Raw genomic sequence first — 25,990 nt, 5'->3', positions numbered from 1 at the left:
ATCTAATAATAACAAGCAACAGTTTTAGTATGGATCACTTGTCGGAGTTATCATAATAGATTTTCTTTAGTCTATGGTCTGGAGCATCATAAAGAACAACCTTTGGTGGATTCTAACTCACCTGCTGGTGGAATGTACAGTTAAATCAAAGTAAAATACAAATTTCACAGGGGATACAATTAACTTTCAAAAAAGGGCAGATGTCAAGGTTTGTCATCTTGATGTAAAACGTACATTTATTTCTAGTTTTTTGGGCAGGCTGCATGCCAAGTCATCCTCTCCTCACCCTTCATCCAACATCTGTGACTCATCAGCTCCATCTCCTCATTCTGACTATTCTTTTTACCCACTTAGATTCCTCATTGAGTCTGTGGTCTATTTCTGAAGGACTGGCAAAATCCGTTATTTTCTTTTAAAGTATGATTTCTAGAAAATCTGTGTCATGATCCTGGGGTGCTTTAAAGTTTCTCCTCTCTTTTCTGCTGATTTTTTCCTTGTCTGGAACAAACTCTGTGTGCTGCATACTCAGATGTTTACCAGTCATCTCAACTAATCAACAGCCAATGAGGAGCACTTTGTTATCTTAACAAATATGAACTTGCTGAATTAGGAATGTACATACCGGTACATATACTGTATATGAAAAAGAGATGTTGATAGATCTCAGTTATGAGTGCATTCTCCTTGAAGTTCTCGGTGCTGCTTCATAAGTTAAATTTATTCTTTCCAACAACATGAGTAGATGGAATTTGGCTAAAACATTTGAAATGAATGCACCTGACAGAGTTTAGTTAACTAGTGTGATTATGGTGTACTCAGTAGTGTGCTTTAGAAGAACGGATGATCTTTTCTTTTTTTCCTGTCATCTGTTTGCGTGGGCGTCAGCTATCTGCCCGCTAATGGCTGTCTCCACAGCAACTGGCTTTGTTTGACATTAACTAAAACTTTAAATTGGTGTTTGTTGGTTAAATGAAAGAGAACTCATGTGACAACTATAAAAACAAAAAATTATATCAGTTAAAAAAAGTTTTAAATTAAAATTGACTTAGATTATACATTTAGATGTTTTTGTATCTCATTTTCTAAAAATTGGGAAGCTGTGAACTGTGAGTTGATTGAGATGTAAATTTTTCTCATTTGTAAATCGTAAATTTTCATTTAATGCTTAATTTTTTTCATCTGTCGCAGCTAGAGATGGGCAGATAAAAAAGGAGCTTAATGGATACATATTTTGAAACAAGTATTACCAAATCTAAGTTGTGGTGAAGTTTGGGAGTGATCTTAAGTTGGCCCCTGATTCACATTCTTCCTGCCTTCTGAACTGCTAACGTTCTCTGTAAAAGTTGAAAGATTTATTCCAGTTGTTTGAAGGAGAGGGTACCATAGTGTTTTCCTTCCTCACCTTTTCCTTGCGGTAAACTTTTCAGTCACTTGCAAAAAAGAAAAATTATTAGTTCGAGTTATGAAAAAAAATCTAATTACAGTGCAGATACCAAAAGAGCACACCCCATAATTCTTCATTGAGCTAATATCATCTTGTTAGACTTCCAAAACAGTAGAAGGCATATAATTTGTACCATAAGCACTTGAAAATACTTATGTGAAATTTTATTTTTGACCGAGTCAGTGTATTGAAATAAATTTTATACATAACATTAATATAACCTGTCAATATGCTATTCTTTAGAAGCAGCGACAGTAATTCCTATATGAGTTAAATTGCTTTCTGTGTGAGAAAGGTTATGACATTATCATGATTTGGTGTTTTTGTTAAGGACCTGAACTGATTTATTCACTTCACTTTGCAGGCAAAGTGAAGTGAATAAATCTGAAACAAATCAACCAAACACATACAGCAATGAAGTGCAGTGAAAGGCTCTGTAAGCACAAAAAAACTGACAGAGAGTGAATGAAGCCTTTAAGTACTGTGCCGGGGGGAATGCTGAATGTGAAACAGGTGAGTCTATCCAGCAGATGAGGAACAGCTGAGGTAAAACAAGGAACTGTTGTAATGACTGAATGACAAAATACAAATTTGTGGAAAATAGTCTTCAAAAAACAAACTGTAATCTAAAAGAAAAGGAGAATGTTTTTTTCCCCTTGATGACTGTGTTAGTGAGCTGCTCTCTTTAGATTTTCTTTGAGTATTTGTATCTGAGCTTGTGTTGGTCTCCATGGAAGCAGAAGGTTTGAAGAACAACAAGGCACAGATTGAGTGTGCAGAATAGACATACCACCGACAGCAAAATACTAATTACTGTGATACATCTTCTATTTTTTGAGTGCAAATCTCAAGAACAAAGCACTGAACAACGAAAGCTGAGCTATAGTTTCATTATGCTGACATATTTAAGTTAAAAATCTGAGTTTCCCCAATTGGAAAATGGCCATATTGAAAATTTGGGCAATCTTGATAAACCAGTGTTAGGTCAAATATGGCCCAGTCCAGCACTGAGTTGATGCAGTAACACAAGGCAAGGTTAGGTTTGAAAAGCATAACCCATAATCTGGATTATTAGACCAGTAATGTTTGGGATGAAATAAATCATCTAAAACAATAATATAAATCATAATTTTACGATCTTATCATTTCTTATTAAAACGTCTGAAAAAGGTTCAGTGAAGCCTGATCGGGTTCAAAATGGTGATTTTTGAATAATAATGTCTCTTCTCTAAAGTTTAGTCACAATTTCTGTTCTAGTGTTTGGTTAAAACGACCCAGTTTCTGGGCTGCGAAAGAGAGACGATGTTAAATTTAGGTCTATATTTGTTATAAGACACAGGAACAACCCTCAGACTGTACAATCTTTCTGTTGATAACCTTCATTTAAGAGAAAACATATGCAGACTTTCTTTTTAATAAAATCGTAAGTGTTTATCAAAGGAGGAAAAGCAGCCAGCAAAAAGAAATAGATTTTAAGATGTATTTTACAGTATCAATCTTTAAATTTTCATATTTTTAAACTTTCATTTGAACTTTCCAATAATAAAACAGAATGCACAAGAACACTAGTGTTAGTATTTAGCTCCCTTCAGGTTTCTAAGCATTACAAAGCCCCCTCTGGATTCTACTGCTTTCTAAAGCATAGATAGAACTGCTATAAAGTTAGTTAGGTTTTTTTTTTTTTTTCCAGAATCTGAGCTTATTTTCCTGGAAAGTCATTGATGGTAGGAAGCATAAGTATAGGTTTATGCTGTGACTTAGTCTTCAGGACCTTATATAACATGTGGAGGCAGCAATTTGCAATCAATCGGCATAAGTTTTTGCTATTTCTGTTACATCACCTTGTAAAATTCCTTTACTTAAGCATTTTTATTTCTTTTGGTTTGAGGCCAAACTTCCAGTCATAACTCAAAACTCTGGGGGAACTACAGGAAAAAGGAGCAGCAGTCGAACTCATCAGACACCATTCACCTTCGAAAAGCACTAATTTTAACATATATACACTACCTGATGTAAATTTTGGTTTCAAACGTTTTAGGCTAATTTGATTTGGGAATGTTTGTCTATTCAGCCTGAATTTGTTATTTTTAATTGATCTCTTCATTTACTTTCAGACCCATCATTTTTACCCTTTGAAATACCAGAATTTGTCTCATTTAATGTCTGCAGATTAAATCTGATGTTATACTGTAACACAGTATGAACACAAAAAACAGAAAAGATGTGGTAAAAATTATGAGAGAAAGAAAGGAAAGTACGGTGATTTTACGAAATCCAGAGGAAAATTGGAGAAATGAGAAGAACAGAAAGGAACAGGAGAGAAGAGAAAATTAGTTCATGACTTAGAGTTGAACATTCTGTCCTGAATAGAATATTATTTCTAATAGGGAAGCATCAGACTGGGAAATGTGAGTGTGGGGAAGATGGGATGCTAGAGCATGTTATTTTGAACAATTCAACATGTTAAGAGAAATCAGTTGGTTCAGAATCTTAGTAATATTAAAATGAGATTGAATATTGTTGATTTAGTGCAGAATGTACAGTGAAAGAAGGAGGAGGAGCAGAAAAAGAAGAAGAAGAAGAAGAACAGTTTCTCAGCACTTAAGTACGGTTTTTCCAAATAATTTTATTCCGACTTGAGCATTGTTCTGTTTTTTTTTTTATTTTTGGGACGATTACTTTCATCTTCCTCTTATATATGCATACTTCTATGCTTACGTAAGCAAAGTAATGGTGCTCTTTCTTGGATTCAATCTTGCTACACACCTCTGGCTGTGCTGCCTTTTATTCCTAACCTACTTACACTCACAGTTTAAACATTTTCCTGTACTGTCTTTTTCTGAAAGCAGAAATTATGTCTTGTTTGTATAATAATACTTAATTCCATATCAATGGGGTTTAGAAAACCTTTATATTTGTGGAAATGCTCACATTTCTGTTCTGTTAACTATACCCTCCAAGAGTGTTAGTGAAATAACTATTTTGCATGTTTTAACTAGGGCTCAATGGCAGGCCTATTTTCATGGTAAGAAATGTCATCTCATCATTATTTCTTCATCCATTTCTCAAGAACCAGGTCTTCCAAAAAGCGCCAGAGTCAGCGGCTTTCCCATTTACTTCAAATCTTCATGAAGCCTGTGGAAACAAAAACAAATCTGATATGTTGGTGGCACACATGCAATTCTATTTTCTCATTACTTTTCTAAGGCTTCATTCTCATTTTTATTCTCTTATTTTTCAGTGATAGAGGCCTGGAGGGATGAACTCAGAGACCTTGCTGCAAATGTTAGTCTGTCTTTTCAACCCCTAAAAGAGCAACAAAAACATATTTATAATGTAAGTGTTTGTAGGGATGTGGAATAGTTCTGAAGTTTAATAACATGATATAATACAAATTTGGCCACTTTTGTAACTTTTACAGTAAAATTCACGTCAAAGAAAAACCATTTTTCTTTGGCATATGGAAATATCCACCTACTCACCTGAAAGTCTTTGAAGACGCCCTGCAGCTTAAAGAAAAATAACATGAGTAGTGCCTTCCGTTATTCAACCTGACAGCAGATGAAAAGGTAAAATTAGAGCGATCTTAAGCACAACTCAAAACTGGCTCATCAGAAGGAAAGAAAAATGCATGTAGAACAAGTTGGAACTGGAACTGTATATATAGATGTTCATGAATGGCATTAACTGTTCAGAGAATTTTGAACTCAGCTACCTTGACAAATATGAACAATGAGAGCCCTTCCTGGTCTCAAAAAATGGCGGTCAATTTAGGTGCTGGTGCTCTGTAAATTGTGAAACTTTGAGTACAATCTTTAGCTTCTTTGTGAGGAAAAGAGATGCAGTATTTCCCATTCCCCACTATTGATCATTTTGAGATTTCTTATGTAACTTAGTATTGCTGCAGGCAAAGAGTGGAGCCTGCTGTGTGTTTTTAGGTGCAACACGGATGATCAGAGGAATGACAGCAGTTTAATCTATTGCACCATCTCTAACTCTCCTCTTTAACCAACTTTCTGAAAAGTGGAGTGTTACATGCCTGGCAGGCTGTTTGTTTCTTTTTCCCCTCCCCCTTTGTTTCTTCACAGGTACTAGGGAAAGCTGGTGTCAATCTCCCCTGATTGATCATCATCAACTATGGGCCAATCAGCATGCAGGGAGGCCTTATTTAAGCAGCCCAGCTGGGAGAGCTCCTGGCTGGCTTTGTTACCTGATGCATGTCTTGTTGCTCTTTTTGGGAAGGTTTGTGGTGGGAGTTAGAGGGCGAGGTAAGTTTGGGGTACCCTGTACATTTCATCACGTAGGTGTTTTTTCTGTTAGATACACTAGGTAAGGAGGTGGGTGCCACCCATGTAAAGTTTTGGTGGAAACTTTTGTTAGATTAGATAAGCAGGGTTTTTGTTTTCTTTCATTTCTTTAGCTCAGACGGTAGTTAGGCCCTGTTTTGTTTTATTATTTTCTATGATTTGGCACCCCCCTAACCGCCCCTTTCTCCCCCACAGCTTGTGTGAGCCTTCTGGGATTTTCGTTATCAATAAATCCCTCATTTTTACAACATTCACCTGGCCTCTGTCAAATGATTGTGGCTGTCGTGTTACTCCCCTCCTCACAAAAAAAAAAAGGGGTGGGGGGGCTGTAACATGGAGGTAAAATAAAATTAGTGTTGTTGTTGTCTTTGGTCTGGGAATCATAATTTTATTGAGAGGAACACCAATATTGTAGTCCACTCTATCAAAATGAAACATTAATGATTTCTAAGAACTAAAATAGAGAAATATCTGAATAAGATTAATCATTAATTAATTATTAAATTGGCCAATTTAAATTACAGTTGAAGTAAACAAAGAAAACATGAGATAATCATACAACAGTAATTAAGGAAGTATGCAAATGTTTAATGATCGTATACATGAAAAAATATGATGAATGAATTAGAAACAGATTGTGTTGGGACTGTTGGGTCCTCTTTGAACATGACTGAATCTTGTGGGGACTGAATTTAGAAGTAGTTCTTGGTAATGAATGTCTGGAGTATGATGGACTGATAACATATTTATGAAGTATGGAAATTCGCACACGGCCCAAAGTGTGCTTGTTTGCTGTTTTACATGATTTAGTTGCTAACTAAATTAGAACACTTTTAAAACGTATTCCAACGTAAACCCTATAACAAACACATCCTACAAAAGACTCAATATTCAGCTGAAACCGGAAGAATCATTCCTCCATCCATCACTTTTTTCCAACATAAATCACTTTAAAAGCAGAAGTATCCTCAACCACTCCGTAATCAAGAATTCATGGTGAATCACAACTCAACCGATCCTTCATTTCTCCATTTATGTCTAAAGTACAGTAGACCTTCAGAAGAGTGTAGAGGTTAATACTGCCACAACCATATACTTTTTTTTTTACTAGGAGAAAGTAGATCAAAAGTAAAGCTCAGATGTCCCAGAAATAGGATGCAAAGGTTTGAGCAAAGGCTATACATCACTTTATACCCTGTAGCAAAACTCTGTCACCAATAAGTTTGAGAAACTCCTTGATGTATGTGGTTTGCAAAATAATGTGGTGATATCTGCTTTTACATTATCAGGTTTTAGAGTTACTTTATTAGATCCTGCAGGCAGACTCTGAGTCTGCACTGTACTTTCAGGACAAACAGGTAAAATTATCACTCTGCTGTATCACTACAAACTCCTTCTTCTAGGCTTGTCACAAAAAAACATCTTTGTCACTAATACCTAAACAACTCATGTGCCAATCCAGACTAAAAATACAGCATCTTGCAAAAGTATTGATGTCTCTTGAGGATTTTTGGGGGTTTTTGTTGGGTTTTTGGGACGGACTAACACAAAGTAACACGTGGAGATCCAGGTCAAGTTGATGACTTGCATTTTACCACTAGTTTTAAAGCTCATATATTGACATGATTCATTTATTTGTTCACACCAAGAAAATCAACTTCAACTGGTTAATTACAACCAGTCAATTACAATCAGGTAAATAACTGGTTGTAATTAACAACATGTTTTGGAGGATTTTATATCTGTATATTTACAGTTCTGGAGAATCTTTTCCTTCACTATTTTAGCCTCAGGGAAGTTTTTTTTAATGCACCTATCCTTCATTCCTTTGACACCTGTGTCTCTAGATGAAATGACAGCTCTCTCCATAATGTAATACATCTTATTTTAACCAGGGTTTTTGCCTTCAGGCAATGAATTTATTATGGAAGAGTAGGGGGTATCTTCAAGTTATTAAAATTCCACTACTGGCTCCCTTTTTGACCCACTACTCTTTCTCAGTAAATTTGCCCTCAAAGTTCTTTGAGACTCTTTTAAACTTGATACAGAACAGTTTCACACTATTTCAGACTCATTTAGCCTTTAAAGAAGGTACTGGAACTAAGAATAAGGGAAAATAATAATATCTGTGTGTTTTATAAAATTGTTACAGTTTGTAGTGTACTGTGTAAAAGGTATTTGCCACCCACACAGTCGTCTTCAGCCAGAGCTTTTTTTTGTCACTCTTAGAAGTTTCAAATATTCAAACACAATTTTACTATCAGACAAACAAAAGTTTTCAAAAAATTTTGTTTCAACCCAAACCAACCTGACTCTATGTGAATAGTAACGCTCTGAATCTAATGACTAGTTGTGTAACCATTGGAACCAATAACTGCATGTAGCATGGTTTGATTTTCAGCACAAGAACATTCCAGGTTACATCTTGAGCTTTTGTGTATTTTGGACTATATTGGATGCAGAAGTTATTTCAACATCTGAAAGAACCCTCTTTTATTTGTGGAGCTAACTAAAACAAGAAAAAGAAAGCAAAAGAGTATTCTGACTGAAACAAAGCACTGCATGTTTGTCACATTTTTACAGTAATTCAGTAATTTCCCATGTGTTTTTTTAAATTGAACGAGTGCTGCTTTGGCTGGTGTTTGATTGGTTTCTTTGAATTTAAATTGATGTTTGTTTTGCAGAAAGAATTGGAAGCACCGAAGTGCTTGAAGTTCATGCAGGAGGTTATGATCAACCATAGGATTCTACAGTCCAACTGAAGGAGAATATATAAATTATTACCATTGAGAAATTAAGTTTGGGCTTTTAAGGTTACATTTGAAAGGTCCTTATTCTGTTGTTGAATATATATACAACAAACAACTTTTGTGATGTTTTTTAAAGAAGAATTGTCTGCATAAGAATTAATTTATTCTGTTCTAATGGCTGCAAGCCTGCCTTGATGTTTATTTTGGATAATTATGTCCATTTCTGCCAAAACATCAGATTCAGTCAAACTAAGATGAACAGAAGAAAGAAAGAAAACAAGAAATAAAGGAAGAAAGAAAGAGAGAAAGAAAGAAAGAAAGAAAGCCCTGTGTAACAATCAGCACATTTAAGTTCTTGATTTTCCCACTCACTTTGGAAGTGGGTGGAAAGATCAAGGAGAAGGACCACCTCCAAATCCTTGAACTTCACCTCAAATCAGCAGTTGAGCTTGGATCGGAGTGGGTGTCGCACCTTGACTTTGATTCTAAGCGCACATGAATACTGGTTTGGAAATGGATACATCAGAGGGATGTTAAGCTCTGGGAATTGTTCCAAGTGGAACTTTATTAAAGGTCTATGCCATTAGTCTTCCAAGCAATTGTTTAGTTTTCTGCCTGAATTTGACTCTGTACACAAGGTCACCCTTTTGCTGGTCCTTGCATGAGATTTTTTACGGTCTTACTGAGTTATGATGTTTGCAATATATCACTTAGGGGCATTTAACCAAATATGTGAGAGAAGTTGTAAATTGATCCTGTATCAATTTGAGAAAATCCTCCATAAGTTGAAATTGCTGCATTCACTTCTTGTTTTTTAAAATCCATAGAGGTTGTGTTATAATCATTCGATGTCAAGAAAAAAGACTTAAAACATTTTTTTTTATTAATAAACCATCAGAAGCCCCAAATTAATAAATGATGAGGGTATTCAAACTTCTGATTGGAAAAATATACACATATAATTCCTACGTAATTCATATAGAAACCCATATAATCAGGGAGATTTAAATGAGCTCTGTTTTGTAGTTAACTTAAATCTTTAGATATATTTTTTGGAGTTCCTGTGGACATTGAATCAGGATTAAAAATCAGTTGAGAATTAACTATTAATATCAAATGATCTAATTTTTTGCTAAGCTCTGAATAAATGTTTGCTGTAGACACAGCTTCTCAGTAAGCATTTATTTATGCCTGCTGAATATGTTTCTTCTGATTTTGAGTTTGTCAGATCAGCTGTCTTTCAGGTGAACTCATACCTTTAATCAATTCTCAACCATTCATTAAAATGGACTAAAATTGGGCAATGCAGTGTATTTTGGGATTAATAGTTTTTATATAAATCTCTTTGTTCACTGTATGCAGTTCAGTCCTTCATGTCTGAGTTCCAACAGCAGCAAGAGCCCGGTTTCAGCAAAATCTATTTTACAAAGGCGTTTATGTGCCTTTCATTCAAATGTTGGTATTCATCTGTAAAATGCAGTAAAAATGGATTAATCAAAAAATGACTGCAGAAGCAAAGCATTTTTGTCTCAAAATTGCTAAAAACATTTGACGAGTCATCATACATCATATAAAATCTAGAAAAAAGAATGATCACAGAAACTAAAAAAGGGAAAATACATTAAAAAAGAGAGCCTGTGTAATGTCAGCTAATGGTTCATGGTTTACTGCTTCTGCCAAACCATAAGTTTCAGTCAAACTTGCAAAAACTCAGAAGCTGGTAATATGCAAAACATCTTCCTTTAAGTATTGTAAAGAGAAGCCTCTCTGACAAGACAAGAGTTGCTTGGATTTTGTTGATAATAAATGAACACATCAATACATCTGGGCAGCTGCCATGGCAATACTTCAGAGAGGGGTTTTTTTCCTATTAGAGGGATGAAAGAGTTTTGTGCGTGCAAAATAAGTAGTTACTGATGGTGAAGTAGTGTCATCAAAGGGTAATAAAAGGTGATAGGAAAGCAGCATCAGCTACCAGTTCTAAGATCGTCTTGCGGATTTTACTCATCCATCTCAAGTAGCCAAAATCTTACTGGTTTTATACAGAACTGGCAACTCACCTGCACATCATTAGACTATACCATGCGAAAACAGGTCAAACCAAACAACTATCTCATCTACATAACTAAATGGTCTGCAAAAGAATACATTTAATACACAATAACTTTAAAGGTTACTTTAAAGAACCCAAGCAACTCAATGCAAAAAAGAAACCCCTCCATTTGGTTGTACCCAGTGTTACAATTTAAAGAGGAAGTTGCAGGCCAGCATTCCCATATGCCTGCTCAGTCTGTAGCATCTAAGGGGACAAACAATGGTGAGTATAAAAGAAACAAACAAATAATTTACCAGAAATCTATCTTAGAACAAAAAACATTCATACACATAACATACCTTGTCTTTATAATGGAATGTTTCTTGAAACTAAGAGCTTTTTTAATGGCTGGAATGTTAAGTCAAGTTAATTTCTCTCTTTTTAAAGGTACAACTTGTACTGCTATTGTCAGTGGTATTGTCTGTAAGTGCACAACATAAAAGGAGTTGCTGAATCATTAGTGTTTTTAAGACAAACATGGCATGTGAATAATTTCTTGCTGAAGAAGCCCACATTACCTCTAATGTTTTGAGTCACCATGCCATCCTGTTCCCACAAAAACACCGCTGATTTTATTTTGGTGGTTTTAAAATGCTAGGAAACTTGTCCATCTAGAGCAAATGAACACCTTAGAGCTTATTGCAAGCAAAAAATTGTCAGAGAATTTGAAAGCAGAGATTTTTGGTGTGTTTGTTTTCCACTGAACATTTTTTGAGACATCATCCAGTCTTTTTTTTTTCTTTAATATTACATGATTGATATATCAGACTTTGGCAATTGTGCAATTATCACAACCAAATAAATGAACAGGAAACATTTAAACCACAACTATGACTGTGTTGGTCATTAAAATGATTTGCATAGAAAGCAATATTTATTTTTTGTTTTGTGAGGATTATTCATTTTTGAGACAATCACTTCATAGAATCACAATTTGTAATGCAGAATCCCTTTAATGGCTCCAAACTCATCTAAGCAGAGGGCAAAAATTTGAGGTGCCAAAAGTCATTTTTGCCATTTCTAAACGCATCCTTAATAAATTTCCTTGATGATGCAATCCTAGTTTGAATTTAACGAGTCATCAAGTGAAGTTTACAATCATTTACGTCAGGAATCCTTCTAGCACGTTCATCTGCTGACTCTTGGCGATTAGCCCAATAAAAAGAAAAAAAAATGGTTATTGTAATTTATGGCTAATAAGTTGCATGTTTTAACTCTCAGACTAAAAAGGCCTTGAGACTGGTGTCTTATTCTTGATAAGAGCATGATAGTAATAGGACAGTTTTGAAATATGTGTACTGTCAGAAGAAAAGGGAAAGTAACTCTTCCAACTCAGTCTCAGTTTGTGCTGCTTCAAAAATAGTGCTTAGTCATTAAGTGGATGAAAACGAGAAATTTCAACTACACACACCTGCAATAAATTCCCTTTATTTAGTTCCATCAATCTTCCTATCAACTTTGACCAACCTTTTTGCTGATGAACGGCAACCCATGGCATGATGATGCCACCACCATGTTTCAATGTGGGCATAGTGTGTTCTGATTTGCATGTACGTAAGCCCAAACGTTAAATTTGGTCTCATCCCAAAATCACATTGACTTTGAGATTCTCTATATCTTTATTTCTAACATGTCCGGTATGTTAATTTTACTTCATGTTGCTGTTTGTTCACTAACAAATTTTTGTGGTCTTCACAGAACACCCATTCAGGGTGTATTGAAATGACACCCTGAATGGACTTTGCTTACAGATTAGGGGACTTCCTTAGGTGCTAAGTGCTGCTTTTTAATAAAGAACTAAACAAAAGAGGATTGAAATTGAAATGTAAGCCAAAGTTTTAAGAAAAAATCTTTGGAAGCTCTCTACCAATTTTCTTACATTCCACAAATATATACCACTTTGCATTTTTAATGTTTGATCACAACAACCACACAACACCTGTGATTGTAATTTAGCAAGAGTAAGAATTGTTCTGCAAGACACTGCACAGTACTGACCATTTCCTTACTGTTCTGTTTCAAGATATGAACATTAATTTAGCAGCTTTTTCCACACATACCTCTTACCTAAATAAAAATTTAGACTAAATAAACATCCCCACTATGTTAACAGTCAGGACAGTGGAGCAGAAGGAGGGAAACATGTTCCAGCACATAACCAAAATACGAGAGAGTCGCATCTGTGGGATGGAACACAACAAGCAAGTCTAACAGATACAAAATACAGAAACAGAAAACAATTATCACTTGACATAGCAAATATCCAAGAGGCGGAGTAGCTTTTTGGATTTATAGCTAGTATGTGCACAGTTTGTCTGCACTACTTTTCTGAATTTATCACATTCTTTTTCTTTAATTTGCTTTACTGGTTGCACTTATTTAATTAAGGCAATCATATCTTGTTGCTTATGCAACTAGATAAAGAGATGAGCAGGTTCATGCTCATTGTGGAATTCCTAGAAAATGAAAGTTCAATTAGAAACCCATTTTTTAAATTTTGCCCTCATTTCTAACACATGAGTGATCTTTAAATCTCAATGGTTTGTAGATTACAGTATCTTAATATGTGAGTGGCTTTGGTTTATTTTAGACTGTAGGAGCATTTTTATGAACTGAGCTACAAATTGCAGCAACAGCACACTAAATTCAGCCACTCAACCAAATGAAGACAATCTGCAATCTGGGTCTTTGTATTGTTTGATGCTGCTTTGATTCACTACCTGATTAAAACTAAGTAACATAACCTCCTATTCGAAATGCACTACAATTATTGAACCGTACAGATAGACCAGATATTTAAATAATTTTTTCACAGTCATTAAATCAAAATAGCTTTGGATAAAATAGCCCACAATTTTTGAGTTGAGCACAGATATATATATATATATTTTTTTATTTTTTTATTTTATTTTTTTTATTATTTTTTTATTTGTGTTTATGAATGTCTTTTCTGTTATCAAACAATTTGAAAAAGCAAATTGATTGCTTTCTTCAATTTGCTTTCTTCTTTCCGGTATACCGGTATGTATACCGGTATACAGTAAAAACTATATATCGGTATGAGCTGAAATGCTGCTCAGTGAGGAAGAAACCATTTTCCCAGAAGTACCATCAAAAGGAACATCATAGTTTGTAAATTCACTGGGAGAATGAACTTAATTTGATGATGCTAAAATTTAAGCTTTAAGGCCTAATGATCATCTTTGCATTTAGAAGAAAAAGGAAGAAGCTTGCAAACCTGAGAACACTATCTACAGTGTGAAGTACATGGGTGGCCACATAATCTTGTGTGCTTTGTCTTCTGCAGGAGAGATTACATATACTTGCCCCATTCACTCAGACAGTTTCATTTCAGGCTTGAGTCCTGGAGTTGGGGTTTGTGGTCTGCACAGAAACTTAGCTGTTACAAGGACTGCCCTCTTCTGGACAGAGGTCTCTAAAGTTGCTCCTATAATCTGTTGCAGCCAAACCCCAAGTTTGGCAATCAGATCCCCACGTGCATCAATGGCCAATAGGAACACTTGAGCTCTGACTCTAGACAACATTTTTTAATACATTTTTTTATGCATTCTGATTTCTCAATGAACTTGTGTCCCTTCTACTGTTGTGATGTTAATTGTCACAAGACTTTGAAATTTAATCAGAAATTTTACTAGAACACAGAAGACACATAAAGGTGGACAGGTTCCAATAAAATGGGTTTGGCAGTGTCTGTGGTCAGTTGCATTCCCATGGAAAAACACTGAATGAATCTAGTTTTGACATGTTATATAACATCACATCTTGTATAGACGTCACATCTTGCAAGATGCAGCCCTATGCCTTTTGCACTGCATAGGGCAAATGAAGACAGGTGATTATCCGTGGGAACTAAATGCATCCATTATTCTTTTGCTGAAGTACAAGTCCACTTTACATTTTAATCGTTCTAAGTCACTATGCTGCCAATATGTTGTTCATTTACCAAGACTTCAACTTTTTTCTCATTAATTTTGTTCGTTTATTCTGACTGTGTTATGAACCTTGTACATCAGAAACAAATTAAATACCCACATTGCCTTGTCAGCAGGTGAAGTTTATCATTTACGTCAGGAATCCTTCTAACAAGGACACCTGTTGGCTCTTGATGATAAGGGGAAGCTGGTTTCTGGCGCTCTGTGAGCAGCGACTCTGCAAGGCAGCTTTGAGATCACAGGGCTGCTCTGGGCTCTTTATCAAATGTTTCACACAAAGAGCAGTGTTATACACACATGCACACACAGGATGCAGAAACTGTGCAAATGAAACTCAAGACAAAAGGTCTTGACGAAAGAAGAATGAGCTGAAACTAGAGAATTTCTGTGAGGTAAATCATTCAATATTCCAGAGGAAATATCTTTTTGTGATTATTAAACAAATCTGTCATCAAGTAAAATGTAAGTAAGTTAAATAATTAAAACTAAAGTGAAATTAAGCATTGGGGAAAATTCCAAAAAGTACTGTATGGTTTCTACATCTGTTAGCAGTTTTTCCTCAAACATAGTGTTCCCAAACTTTTCAGCAAACAGCGCTGACACAGAATTAAGTTAGTGACTATAATAGAATTATACATTACTATTGATAAATAATTACCAAACCAATAATAACTACAAAAAATGCCATGGTTTATTATATCAATTTGTAATGCTATTATAACGCAGAATTTATAGTAACAGCTCTGTTATTTGAAGTAGTTGTTTTTTTTGTTGTTGTTGTTTTTTTACATCTGATTAGTTTTTATTTCTCACCTAAAGCCTCTGGAAACTTTTACTTAATTATCCATGTTTCTTGCTAAAACCAGTTTTCCTATTGTGTCTTTTGTGCAGCCTTTTCTTCCTACCTTGAGTTCAATCATCTGTTTTGGTTAAGGGGAAAAAAAAACCTCATGTCAAGCACGGCCTTCAGGACTGAATCCAGAACAAGTTCTATCTTTTTTTTCTCCGGCCCTTATCTCTTTGGAGTGTCCTTCGAAAGCTGTATAAAGACGTGAGAAACTCCTTTGATACTTTGCTGTCTCTGGCAAAGACAGACAACATGCTGCCTGCTGTGGTGAAGCTCTGCTGTGGAATATCCTACCCACACCTTAGGAGCATGTCAGGTAAAGCAAAGAAGGATTAGAAAACAAAAAGCTTCCCTGTGCTCGATTCAGATGCTGTACGTTCTGATCGTTCTTCCTCCCATTCTAACTTGCAGGGCTTCAACGCACAGCAGTAGCAGTGATAAGCAAGGAGATCACACAAATGAAGCCTTGGGCGCAGATCAAACATCACATCGGAAAACTTGCTGGTATTGAAACATAGGTTTGTTACTACTACTTAATGTTTTACTATGACGTTTTACTCATCCAAGTTGCTTGCAGAGCCCAAAACAGAAGTGGCAGTGAGTGAAGATCAGCTGTTTTACATACAACATGGCAAGGAAGCACTGAGGAAAGCTGTCAGCATGTTGGAGGACAGAGAGGGATGGAAGCTGGAAATTCAAGAGGTAACATCTATGTACCAACTTTCTTTTGTGTCTTAATTATTGTCAAATTAACTCATTTTAGTCACTCCTACATAAATGTAAAAGTTGCATAATGTTTCATCTTGTTTAGAACAATGGTGATGTGATCTGTAGCAAAGTGATACCGGGGGCTGGGAAGGTCTTCAGGCTGGAGACGGTATTGGAAGCCAGCTTGGATGACCTCTATGACCTCCTGTTCGTCAGAGTTGAGAACATAAGCGAGTGGAACCCGAGCGTACAGCGAATCAAAGTGAGCTCAGCTCAATATCATTAAATACTCTGTGAAAACCTGTAGCTGACAATAAATGTTTTATAAGTTGCAGATGTCAGACTTGAAAAAGTTCCACAGGGTAGACTTACTGGAGATTTCTGTTTTTCTATTATGGGGGGGAAGTAAGAGTTAAAACTGAAACTTGAAGCACTGACTCCAGCTGCTGTCCATGTCATGTGAAACTCCCCAAAACTTTTAAATGGACTTTATTTTACATTGCTCTCATTGTTGTGATTATCCTTATCACTTATGAATATTTTCTGTCACATTTGTTTTCTTTCCATTCAACTTTCTCTTAATATGCTGGGCCACAGGACTATGTGAACAGATAGCTTCTTTAGCAATTACATAACTATTCACGTTTTGAACTAAATTACTAGAGTAGTTCAGTTGTTTTAAGGTTACCTTTTTGCTTGTTTCAGCTTATTGCTCATATTCATGTCTTTTTTGAGTTTTGTGGATTATGAAACATACAAAACTATTATTGAAAAGCCTGATGTGGTTTTAATGCGTGTTTTTTGGGTTGTAGGTTTTAAAGCAAGCTGGACCTGAAACAGTCGTAACTCACGAAGTTTCAGCTGAGACAGCAGGGAATCTTATTGGACAAAGGGATTTCGTCAGCGTCAGACACAGCTGCAAAGAAAAATCCTGCCTTTATCTAGGAGGAGCAGCAATTCAGCTGGAGTCATTCCCACCTCAGGCTGGATTTGTGAGGTATGTTGTAATCAAGCCAAACTCCAAAACCCATTTATCATTTAGTGTTGAAATTTTCTGAATTGCTCCATTAAACCATTCATGTAATTGTATGGAAAGTCAGTAGTGTTACTCCCAGTTCTCCATGTGCTGAGATTACAACAGAAAACATCTGCTTTGATTAGCTCTGACATTTAAACTTGTCCAAAAGAAAAAAAATCTGAAACATGTGAGCAAAACCCACTAAAGTGAGAGATACAATGCCTTGCAAAAGTATTCAAATTTACTAAATGATTTTACTGTTTAGAATAAATGAATAAATAATAAATAACAGTCTATAGGTGGAAGAAAATTATTTATGAGTATTTTTTCTGCATATTCAGCTTCTTTTACTCGGACACCCCTAAATGAATGCAAACATGTTGAAGACAGTTCTCTAGAAAGAGGAGATCAGAATGACACATTTTGTTTTTCCTGCAAAATGGTATGTGTGGCAGAAATTAACACCATTACCACAGTAAAACAGGTACCATGCTTCTGGATGAACAACTTCTAGAGGCTGTAAAACACTTGACACTGTGATGGAGGTTCCCCTTTCAACAGGATAATGAACTTAAGCATTACATGAAATTACATTAAAATGATCCAGTCAAAGTGTAACCATATCCCATTTAGTCTCTGCTAACTGCAGAATATTGTGGTTCTACAAGGTATTGATTTATCACGGATCAGAGTAGATGAGCCTAATTACAAATCCATGGCATAGTTTAGATTCTTGTTTGTGAAAAATATTGAAATCATCCATTTCACTTCACATTCATAAGAGTCTTAATATGTTTGTTGAGCAAGTAAAATCCATATTAAGTGCATACAATTTTTTGATCTCTGTGTTTGGAAAAAGTGTTTTATTAAAGATGATCAGTTAAGGTTATGAAATGGAAATGACACCTCAGACAGATGTAATGATAATCCAAGACAAGAGGAAAAGTCAAATATTTAGATTTTTTACTTTTAATCTTTTTCGGATGCGAGTACAGATTTTAGATAACTAGTAAGCACATAAATATATTAACTACACTAGTAGTTAACTAGGTAGGTATTTCATCATAGTGATATTCGGTCGGTATAATCTTGTTTTTATTTTATATTCATGGAAATAACTGATTTTGTTTGAACTAAAGATAAGGTGTGGTTGAGGCTAACAAGAATGTTACTAGAGGCAATTTGTGTGAACACAAACCCAATTTAAATGCTGCCCTGCTGTTAAAATGTGTTTGCAAGAGAAATCAAACTGACTTTAACCGCCTTTTGGCTTTTTACATAGGGAAGTTAAAAGAATGTGATGCAGGGTGCATGACATGCATTATATATGTGTCATAATTAGCCTTTTATTGAACTGTAATGTTCATAGCTTTTTTATCATCTTATTATTATTCTAACACAGAGCTGAGGATGGGCCAACCTGCATCGTTATTAAAGCTCTGGATGAGGACTCAACAAAAAGCAGCTTTACATGGCTCCTCAAAATGGATGTAAAGGTGAACTAATGAGATTTTTCATGTAATAAAACTTTCATTTGTAGCTTTTGTTCTATGAATGACTATTAATTAAGCACAACACAAAAGAGTGCCAAGATTAATGCCAAATGAAGATAGTTATGATGCCAAAAGAAATTATTTCAATTTGGATGCAAAGTACTATGTACTTAGGAACAGAAACTGCTTGAACAAAGCATCCCAATATAATCAGAGTTTGTGAACAATAATTTTGGAAAAATGGACGGAGTTGATGTGAAGACAGCTTGAGCTACATATAATACAATCCTGAAAAAAAGTAAAAGCTGCAAAAGTCTTGAGACTGAGGTGAAGGTTGAACTTCCCACAAGAATACTGAGTCTTAACCCTGTAGCCAAAGCTACTAGAAAATTATCTGAACAAACTAAAAACTCTACATCTATTTCTATACATCTACTCTGTCTGTGTTGGTCTTTTTCACAGAATCCAAACAAAATACATCAAATTTTGTGGTGCAAAGAACTAAATTCCCCAACATTACTGTCTTACTTCATTTGTTTCTTCAACATTAGAGGATATTTGTAAAAGAAAGTTCAGGCGGCCTAATAACGACTTTAATTCTCGCTTTTCCTCAGGGCTGGCTGCCTAAGTCCATTGTCAATCAGGGTTTGCCTCGAGCTCAGCTGGATTTCACAAGACATCTTCGAAAACGTCTCAGTCTGAGATGACTGAGTCCTCATGACTGTCACACTGCAGCAGCACCTTGTCCTTGTTCAAAGAAGGTGGGGGCATAGTGACAGACTGCCTGGACGGCAAAACGCTACCCTGTTGAAACGAAATGCTGCCTGGATGATATGACCTCCTTGAAGAACAGCGAGCAGAAGGGAGAACCAGCTTGGTGGATGGAAGCTGGATTATAATAGGAATAAATGTCAAATTGTGCCACTTAAACCTCTCAAAGATTTCCTGTTTAAGAGCCACAACTTGTCTCTTGATACATGACACCCTGCAAATGACTGGATAGAATTAATAAAGTGCTTAAATGCGCGTGTACTGGCTGACTTGTTTTTACTTAGTACTTACAAAAATAGATTGAACACATTAAGGGCAAACTATACAGCACATGTCTCATTACAGGAAGTGTCCTGTAGATCTGCATTAATTGATTTAGAATGAAATGAGCTGTTAAATAAAGATTTTAGGATATAAAATCTTATTTAGAGCAGCTGTTATCTCCATTCACATAAAGTGCCCATCATTTTTTTCACGCTTTGTCACAGTACAATAGACTTCAATGTATTTCATAAATATTCCACTTCACAAGTGTAAATGTTTGTTTGGACTTTGTTGTGCCATCATTTATTTTTAGCAATCACAGCTGAAAGTCTTTTGGGGGTATGACTGTTAGCTTTACACATCCACATGCTGAAAGTCATCATATTAGATGTAGAGAATCTTTGAACAGCGGTCTTGTCACAAATTTCCAATCTCGCTGTACGAAGGAAGACGATAAACTGAACAGTTTATTTCTGCAGCGGAATTGTGTCCAACAGATCTGACAAACACATCAGTCCATCAATAAACGGACGGGAAATTACATGTGCTTATTACTAGAGTTGGATGCAGAAAAAAGGGAAAGGAGGATGAGACAAAAGAGACAGTAATAGGCATACTTAGGGCTGTGCAAAAGACGAAACAGTCAGACACTAGCTGCAGGGGCAGTCACTTCACAATTTTCCCAGAACATATTCCATAGTTTGACATTTATTACTGAACTTCTTTGGTCTTGGAAACGCTAAATTGGTGGCCAGCGCACCAAGCTTGTGGTAGCTACCAGTCAGCTAATTTCTGAAGTGGTATCTGTGGTACTGGATTTTACTTTGGGTATCAGAGTGAAGGGAGCTGAAAGCACCTAAACACCACACTTTTTATGTATTTATTTGAAAAATCCTTTGGAAACCAAGTACCATTTCCTTTTCATGTCACAGTTATGCTCTAGTTTGTGTTGGTCTATAAAATAAAATCCTAATAAAACACATTAAGGGCTGTAATGTAACAAAATGCAGTGGGGAAAATCAAAGGCCCGTTTATACTTTTGTAAGGCACTGTGTTGTTACAAATTGAAACAAACGTAACTAAAATAAAAAAGAGCAGTGAAATAACAACAAAAAAAATTCATTGTACATACTTTGAAATGAATTTTACTTTGTTCACGTTACCACTTAGAAATTCAATAAATATTAACACTTAAAGCTTTCATTCATGTACGTATATACAAGAACTATACAATGAACATAGTGAAGGTGTTAGCTAGAGAGCAGGAACTGTGTAAAAGTATTTCCAGCTTCAGTTCATGGACCGGTAGCATTGTCTATTGTTTCTAGTTCCAAATGTTTTTAACATGTAATTTACACTATGTACACTATCTTAAAACTGCAGGAGTTACAAAAATATCATAACATGTTCATTCTGAAGTTGTTTTTTTTTTTTTAGTTCTTAAAGCATCAAGTCCCACAAAGGTAGACAGAGAACATGCTACAGTACAATGGGGTTGGCTTGCAAAAGTCATAATTTGGTTTCATTTAAAACAAATCATCATTAGACTTGGAAAATAAAAATAGCAATAAAAAAAGAGCACCAGAGGCAGGGAAGCAGTGAGGTCCCTGCCAGGAATGCAGACCATAAAATTATCAGTGTGCCACCAGAAAGAAATATACACTTAAAAAATTATGTTATTGATTTTAGTTGTGAAGCTAAAATGAAACAAATCAATACAGAAAGCTTTTTTTTTTTTTTTTTACGTTGCTGGGTTTGCATCATCTGATTAAAGGTTCAATTTGGATAGCAATATTTATAATATGGCTAACATACAATACAAGACAATGAATGCCTTAAACTTTAATACTAATTGATAGTGTCACATCAGTGCTACATTTCAACAAGAATCTGTAAGCCCAGGAAAGAAAATGGAGTTTGATTGCTTGAGAGCCTTAAAAAAGTTTACTTTTTTGTAGACTGAAACATAAAACCTCATTGCTGTTAAGATAACAAAGTATGCAGATTATAAATTCAATCTAAATATATTAGAAAAGGTGAGAAATAAGGCCCATAGTACTCTAAAAAAAATAGCCCCTGCTATTCTTTTCAATGCTAATTTATTCATTTCCAACATAAGCTTTAGCAACCTTTAAACACATTATGTACAGCACCTTTACTCTATTAAAGAGATGTACTGCTCTCCTACATAAATCAGCTTTTGACCTGTCATAATCCCACAAGAAATTCTTTAGGTTTCATGAATTTTATTATTATCATCAATTATGTTTCTTTTGATTTATTTTACTTTTTAATTAATGCACCATGGCCTTGACTGTTTAGATGGCTTTTGTTCAAAAATAAATATAAAAAGAAATAATGAATTATTCTGTAATACAGTAGATTTATCCACCCAGTAAAAAATGGATTTCTTCTTTAAAAAATTATTATTTAAAATAATTTTGGAATTAAAATAGAATTGGGTTCAATCAATAAGGGCTGCCAATAAAACCTCTGCTGGGTATATTTGGGTGATAATTTATGATTAAGTTAAAAAAATTAACCAGATGGAGTGCAGGGGTAAAGCACAACCCACATTCGGAGGCCTTAATGCTCGAGACGACCATCACAGGTTCGAGTCCTGGCCTGATGACCTTAGCTGCAGGTCTCGTCTCTCTCCTTACCCCATTTCCTGTGTAGCCACTATCAAATAAAGGCTGCTAGAGCCAACTAAACCTTTTTTAATTGAACCAGATAATCTATAAAGTCCAACCTGAAGATTTCTTGGCACAAAGAGGTAATGAAAAGATGAACTATTTTCCTCATGATCTAATACTTACAATTCTCTTTTTATCTGGAAAAGGGTCAATAATTATTCTGGTGTTACACTAATGAAGCTATGGTGGGCACATGCACCAACATGTTCACAATCCAAGTTCAATAGTAGTTCTAATGCACTTCAAAAAACAGGCTAACACAACTGTACACAGATATAAAACATGAATGTAGCTATGCAGTCATCACATTTTGAACATGTCCTGTAGTCTGATTAGTTTACAGCACCTGTGTTTTGACTTTTTTTTCTTCTTCTTCTTCTGCTTCATATTTTAAGCACAGAGAACAGAGTGTGTGCAGATGCTTCACACATTTTGCTCTGAGGTTTTGATGAGGTAACCATCACTGGGCTTGTCAGGGTTCACTGTCATACAGAAAAACATTGTTACAAAAAACAGACAAGAAGTGAGCTGACTTTTCTATTCAGTCCCACTAATGCTCACAGCATTGCTCACAGTTCATTGATGAGCCAACAGGGTTCTGTGACTTGAGTCCCTCTCTGATCCTAAATTGTCCCTTCTTGACCTGGCGGCAACAGGGCCTAAAGTGCTCATGGAATTGTGCTCTTTCGATACACCTCCACTTGAGTCTTGCTTGGGCTGCGGCGGCCCTGGAGGTAGACGAGTATCCACATGGGAATCTCTCCTCTCTTCATTTGGTAAGGAGTCGACAGTGGGATGTGGGGACAGAGCAGCATCTGTTGGTGGAGGAATCTTAGCAGCGGCAGCCGTGGTTGGCACAGGAATGGTGGAGAACAACCGTCGTCTCATGGCTTTAGTGGTGTGTGGCAGGCTTGGAGAGGTGGTTGCCAGCCACGAAGCCTTGGCTGAGGCAGAATGGGAGGGTGTGGAGGTCTCAGGTTCAGTCTTGGAGCTGGAGTCAGGAACATGTGTAGTCTGGCTTTCCTTTTTGTTGCATGACTCACAGCAAAGCTTATAGTAACCAGGGATGGAACAGTAGCGAGCCAGAACTTCCATTTGACAGAAAATTGATTTATCCCCAAGACATGGCTCATCTAGAAACAGAAGACATTACATTACTAAGCAAAACATTTATGTAAGAGATGCACCAAGAATTTACGCAGCGAGAAGAACTGACTGATATTGAGCTTAATCAAAAACTCCAATAGTGAGTCAGTGAATGCACCGCTATATGGAGCGATTGCTTCACTACAACAAGAACACACATTGGTCTGGACATTTTTAGTGACGGGCAAAAGTCAAATTCAGCTACTTTCAAAATCTGTGATGACAAAAGACGTCAGAAAGCACAAAAGGTGCAAAAAGGAGGAAACTGTATTTTTTGGAGGACATACTGTATGTGTGCAGTCATTCAGGGTGAAACTTAAACAGAGAATGTGACTTTTGAGAGATCTTTGGAAATCCCAGAATTAAAGAGTATATATTCTCTGGAGAATACACTCAGAGATTATATTGTTTTAATTGTGCTAAACATGCTAAATGCTAATATTAGATGCTAAAGGCAGTTTGAAACAGAAGCCCCTATGAAGTTTAGAATCAGTCTGCCAAAGCTTTACAAAACACAAAGCATAAAAATAGTGCTTTGAGATTCTAATTAGTGCATCTCTAGATATTTTTAGGTTTGTAAATGTGATTGTTTTAGTAACAGATTTCAAATCAACTTACTAGATGAAAATTTCTGGAAGGGGCTTTCAGAAACACCATGGAATACTGCGTCATCCTTCATTGTAGAATTATCTGTAGTTTGAAAAATGAAAATAAAACTGTTAGACCAGGGCAACACAATAAAGACAATAAATTAATAGTAATAACAAGGGACCGCAAAGACACGATAAGCCGTTGAACATGCCAAAGAAGAAAAAAGAAAACACAATATCTTATTACATTTTCAGGAGAAGGCAAAAGTAATGTTTGCTTCACACTGTTTGAGGACAGAGCAATAAAACAAAAGTTGCAGTAGGTCATCACTGAAAGAACATTTTTGATTAAAAAAAAGACCCCTAACAGGTCTAGAACAACGGTTCTGCACCCACAGAGCATATTATGAGCCAAGAGTGCTTTGAACTCCTGCAGTAAGTCATCACAAAAATTGAAAATCATAATCAAAGACAACAAATCCAGCTATAAACAGGAGCCTCTCAAGAGAACAACTGATGTGCTGATTGAATTCCTTGAATTTAACTCAGCAAACAAAAACTTCAGCAGTACTGTGTTTGCTATTCAATATACCTACTTCCCTCTCTTCCATTGCTTTTCTCATCTTAGTTTCAACCACTAACTGAGAAGAAAAACGATAAAAAAAAAGCCGGAGATTACTGAAATTATGTCATAACCGAGGGTCACAAAATACCTAATTACTAAAAAATTCCAAAACCTCTGATTGAATTTCTTTTAAACCGCTTTTGTTATCATGCAGGTAAACCTTTGCAAAATACACAGCTAAATTCCCCTTTTACAAGTAAAATAATGTATAATCTGTGCATATAGCTCCCATATTTATATTTATACACAATATCTATATCTCTTGCTATAACCCCGTATAGTCCATACATACATAGTCTTGTACATCTGTAAATAAATATTTATATCTCGTAGAGTACTTCTGGATAGATGCAAACTACATCTCGTTGCTTGTACTTGTGGCAGTGCAATGACAATACAGTTGAATTCTATTCTATTCTAAAATTTGAACAATGATCTACATATTGTCATTCATGACAAGCTGTAAGTCAAATATATTCATATTTCCACCAATTATTTATGTGCATCATTGCTTGTTTTTTCCAGAACAACTCGAGTTGTAAAACTGCATCTCACACAGAGAATGTCAAGCAGTGAAGAGCATGTGAGAGCATTCATATGTAAACAAGCTCCCAACCTGAGTCTCCTGACATTTTACTGTGGGTGTATAAAAACCTGTCTGGCATGTCAAGCTGGTGGGTTTTTAAATCAATTTATTTCTGATTATGAAGCCAAAAACATCATAATCAGATGTTTTTGGCATAGTTGTCAGAAAAATGCTTCTCTATTGATATGAAAAGTACATTTTCTAAAATAAATTGGCCAAAACGGTGCAGGAAAAAGACTGTTGGCCAACATCTCTTCGTCATGCATTACGAGAGCAATATGTACCTTTACTTACCTGTTGCTTGCTTTATGGTTTGAATAAAGATTAAATCTGATTTTATTCACAGAGTTGTAATCTTTTTGGATGTTTTTCTGAAAGTCTGTCTTTTTGGGAGAAACAAAAGAAATGCTCTGTTGTGTTGTCTCAATATAAGTGTGTTTCAACAATGCAACCGGCAATGTTTTTTCCTCCTAAAACTTAATTTCCTCAATCCATCAATTTTATCTCAGTTGTCAAAGATTTGTGTAATTTCCACAGATTTCCACAGTGTAAAGACACTGTGGAATACGAAACTTTTCTATTTACACTAAATAAGTCTACTATGTAAGGTATTACTGCTCTTTATATAAAGTAGTTTGGACACACCTTCTCATTGAGTTCAATGAGAAGGTGTGTCCAAACTTTTGGTCTGAACTGA

General features: G+C 35.7%; 2 protein-coding genes across 3 annotated transcripts in view; one reads left to right on the top strand and one right to left on the bottom strand.

The window, feature by feature from the left end:
* The first annotated feature begins 15,380 nt into the window (after positions 1-15,380).
* Positions 15,381-21,177, top strand: star2 (steroidogenic acute regulatory protein 2). Its single transcript, XM_028029762.1, has 7 exons — positions 15,381-15,712; positions 15,808-15,900; positions 15,974-16,098; positions 16,208-16,366; positions 16,917-17,101; positions 18,525-18,618; positions 19,230-21,177. The coding sequence occupies exons 1-7, from the start codon at positions 15,649-15,651 to the stop codon at positions 19,320-19,322; spliced, it is 813 nt and encodes a 270-aa protein (XP_027885563.1). The 5' UTR covers positions 15,381-15,648; the 3' UTR covers positions 19,323-21,177.
* The window catches only part of adamts14 (ADAM metallopeptidase with thrombospondin type 1 motif, 14), a 49,891-nt gene continuing 44,680 nt past the window's right edge, over positions 20,780-25,990 (bottom strand). For both annotated transcript variants that reach the window (XM_028029760.1, XM_028029761.1), the window contains exons 21-22: positions 24,111-24,182; positions 20,780-23,479 (exon numbers count right to left, since the gene is read on the bottom strand). In XM_028029760.1, the coding sequence (XP_027885561.1) occupies positions 22,923-23,479; positions 24,111-24,182 (629 nt within the window). In that variant the 3' untranslated portion in view covers positions 20,780-22,922. The remainder of the gene's footprint in view (positions 23,480-24,110; positions 24,183-25,990) is intronic.

This window comes from Xiphophorus couchianus, chromosome 10 (genome assembly GCF_001444195.1).
Source record: "Xiphophorus couchianus chromosome 10, X_couchianus-1.0, whole genome shotgun sequence".
Taxonomy (NCBI): domain Eukaryota; kingdom Metazoa; phylum Chordata; class Actinopteri; order Cyprinodontiformes; family Poeciliidae; genus Xiphophorus; species Xiphophorus couchianus.
The sequence above is the reverse complement of the archived record's forward strand: the minus strand, read 5'-3'. Positions and strand labels throughout refer to the sequence as shown.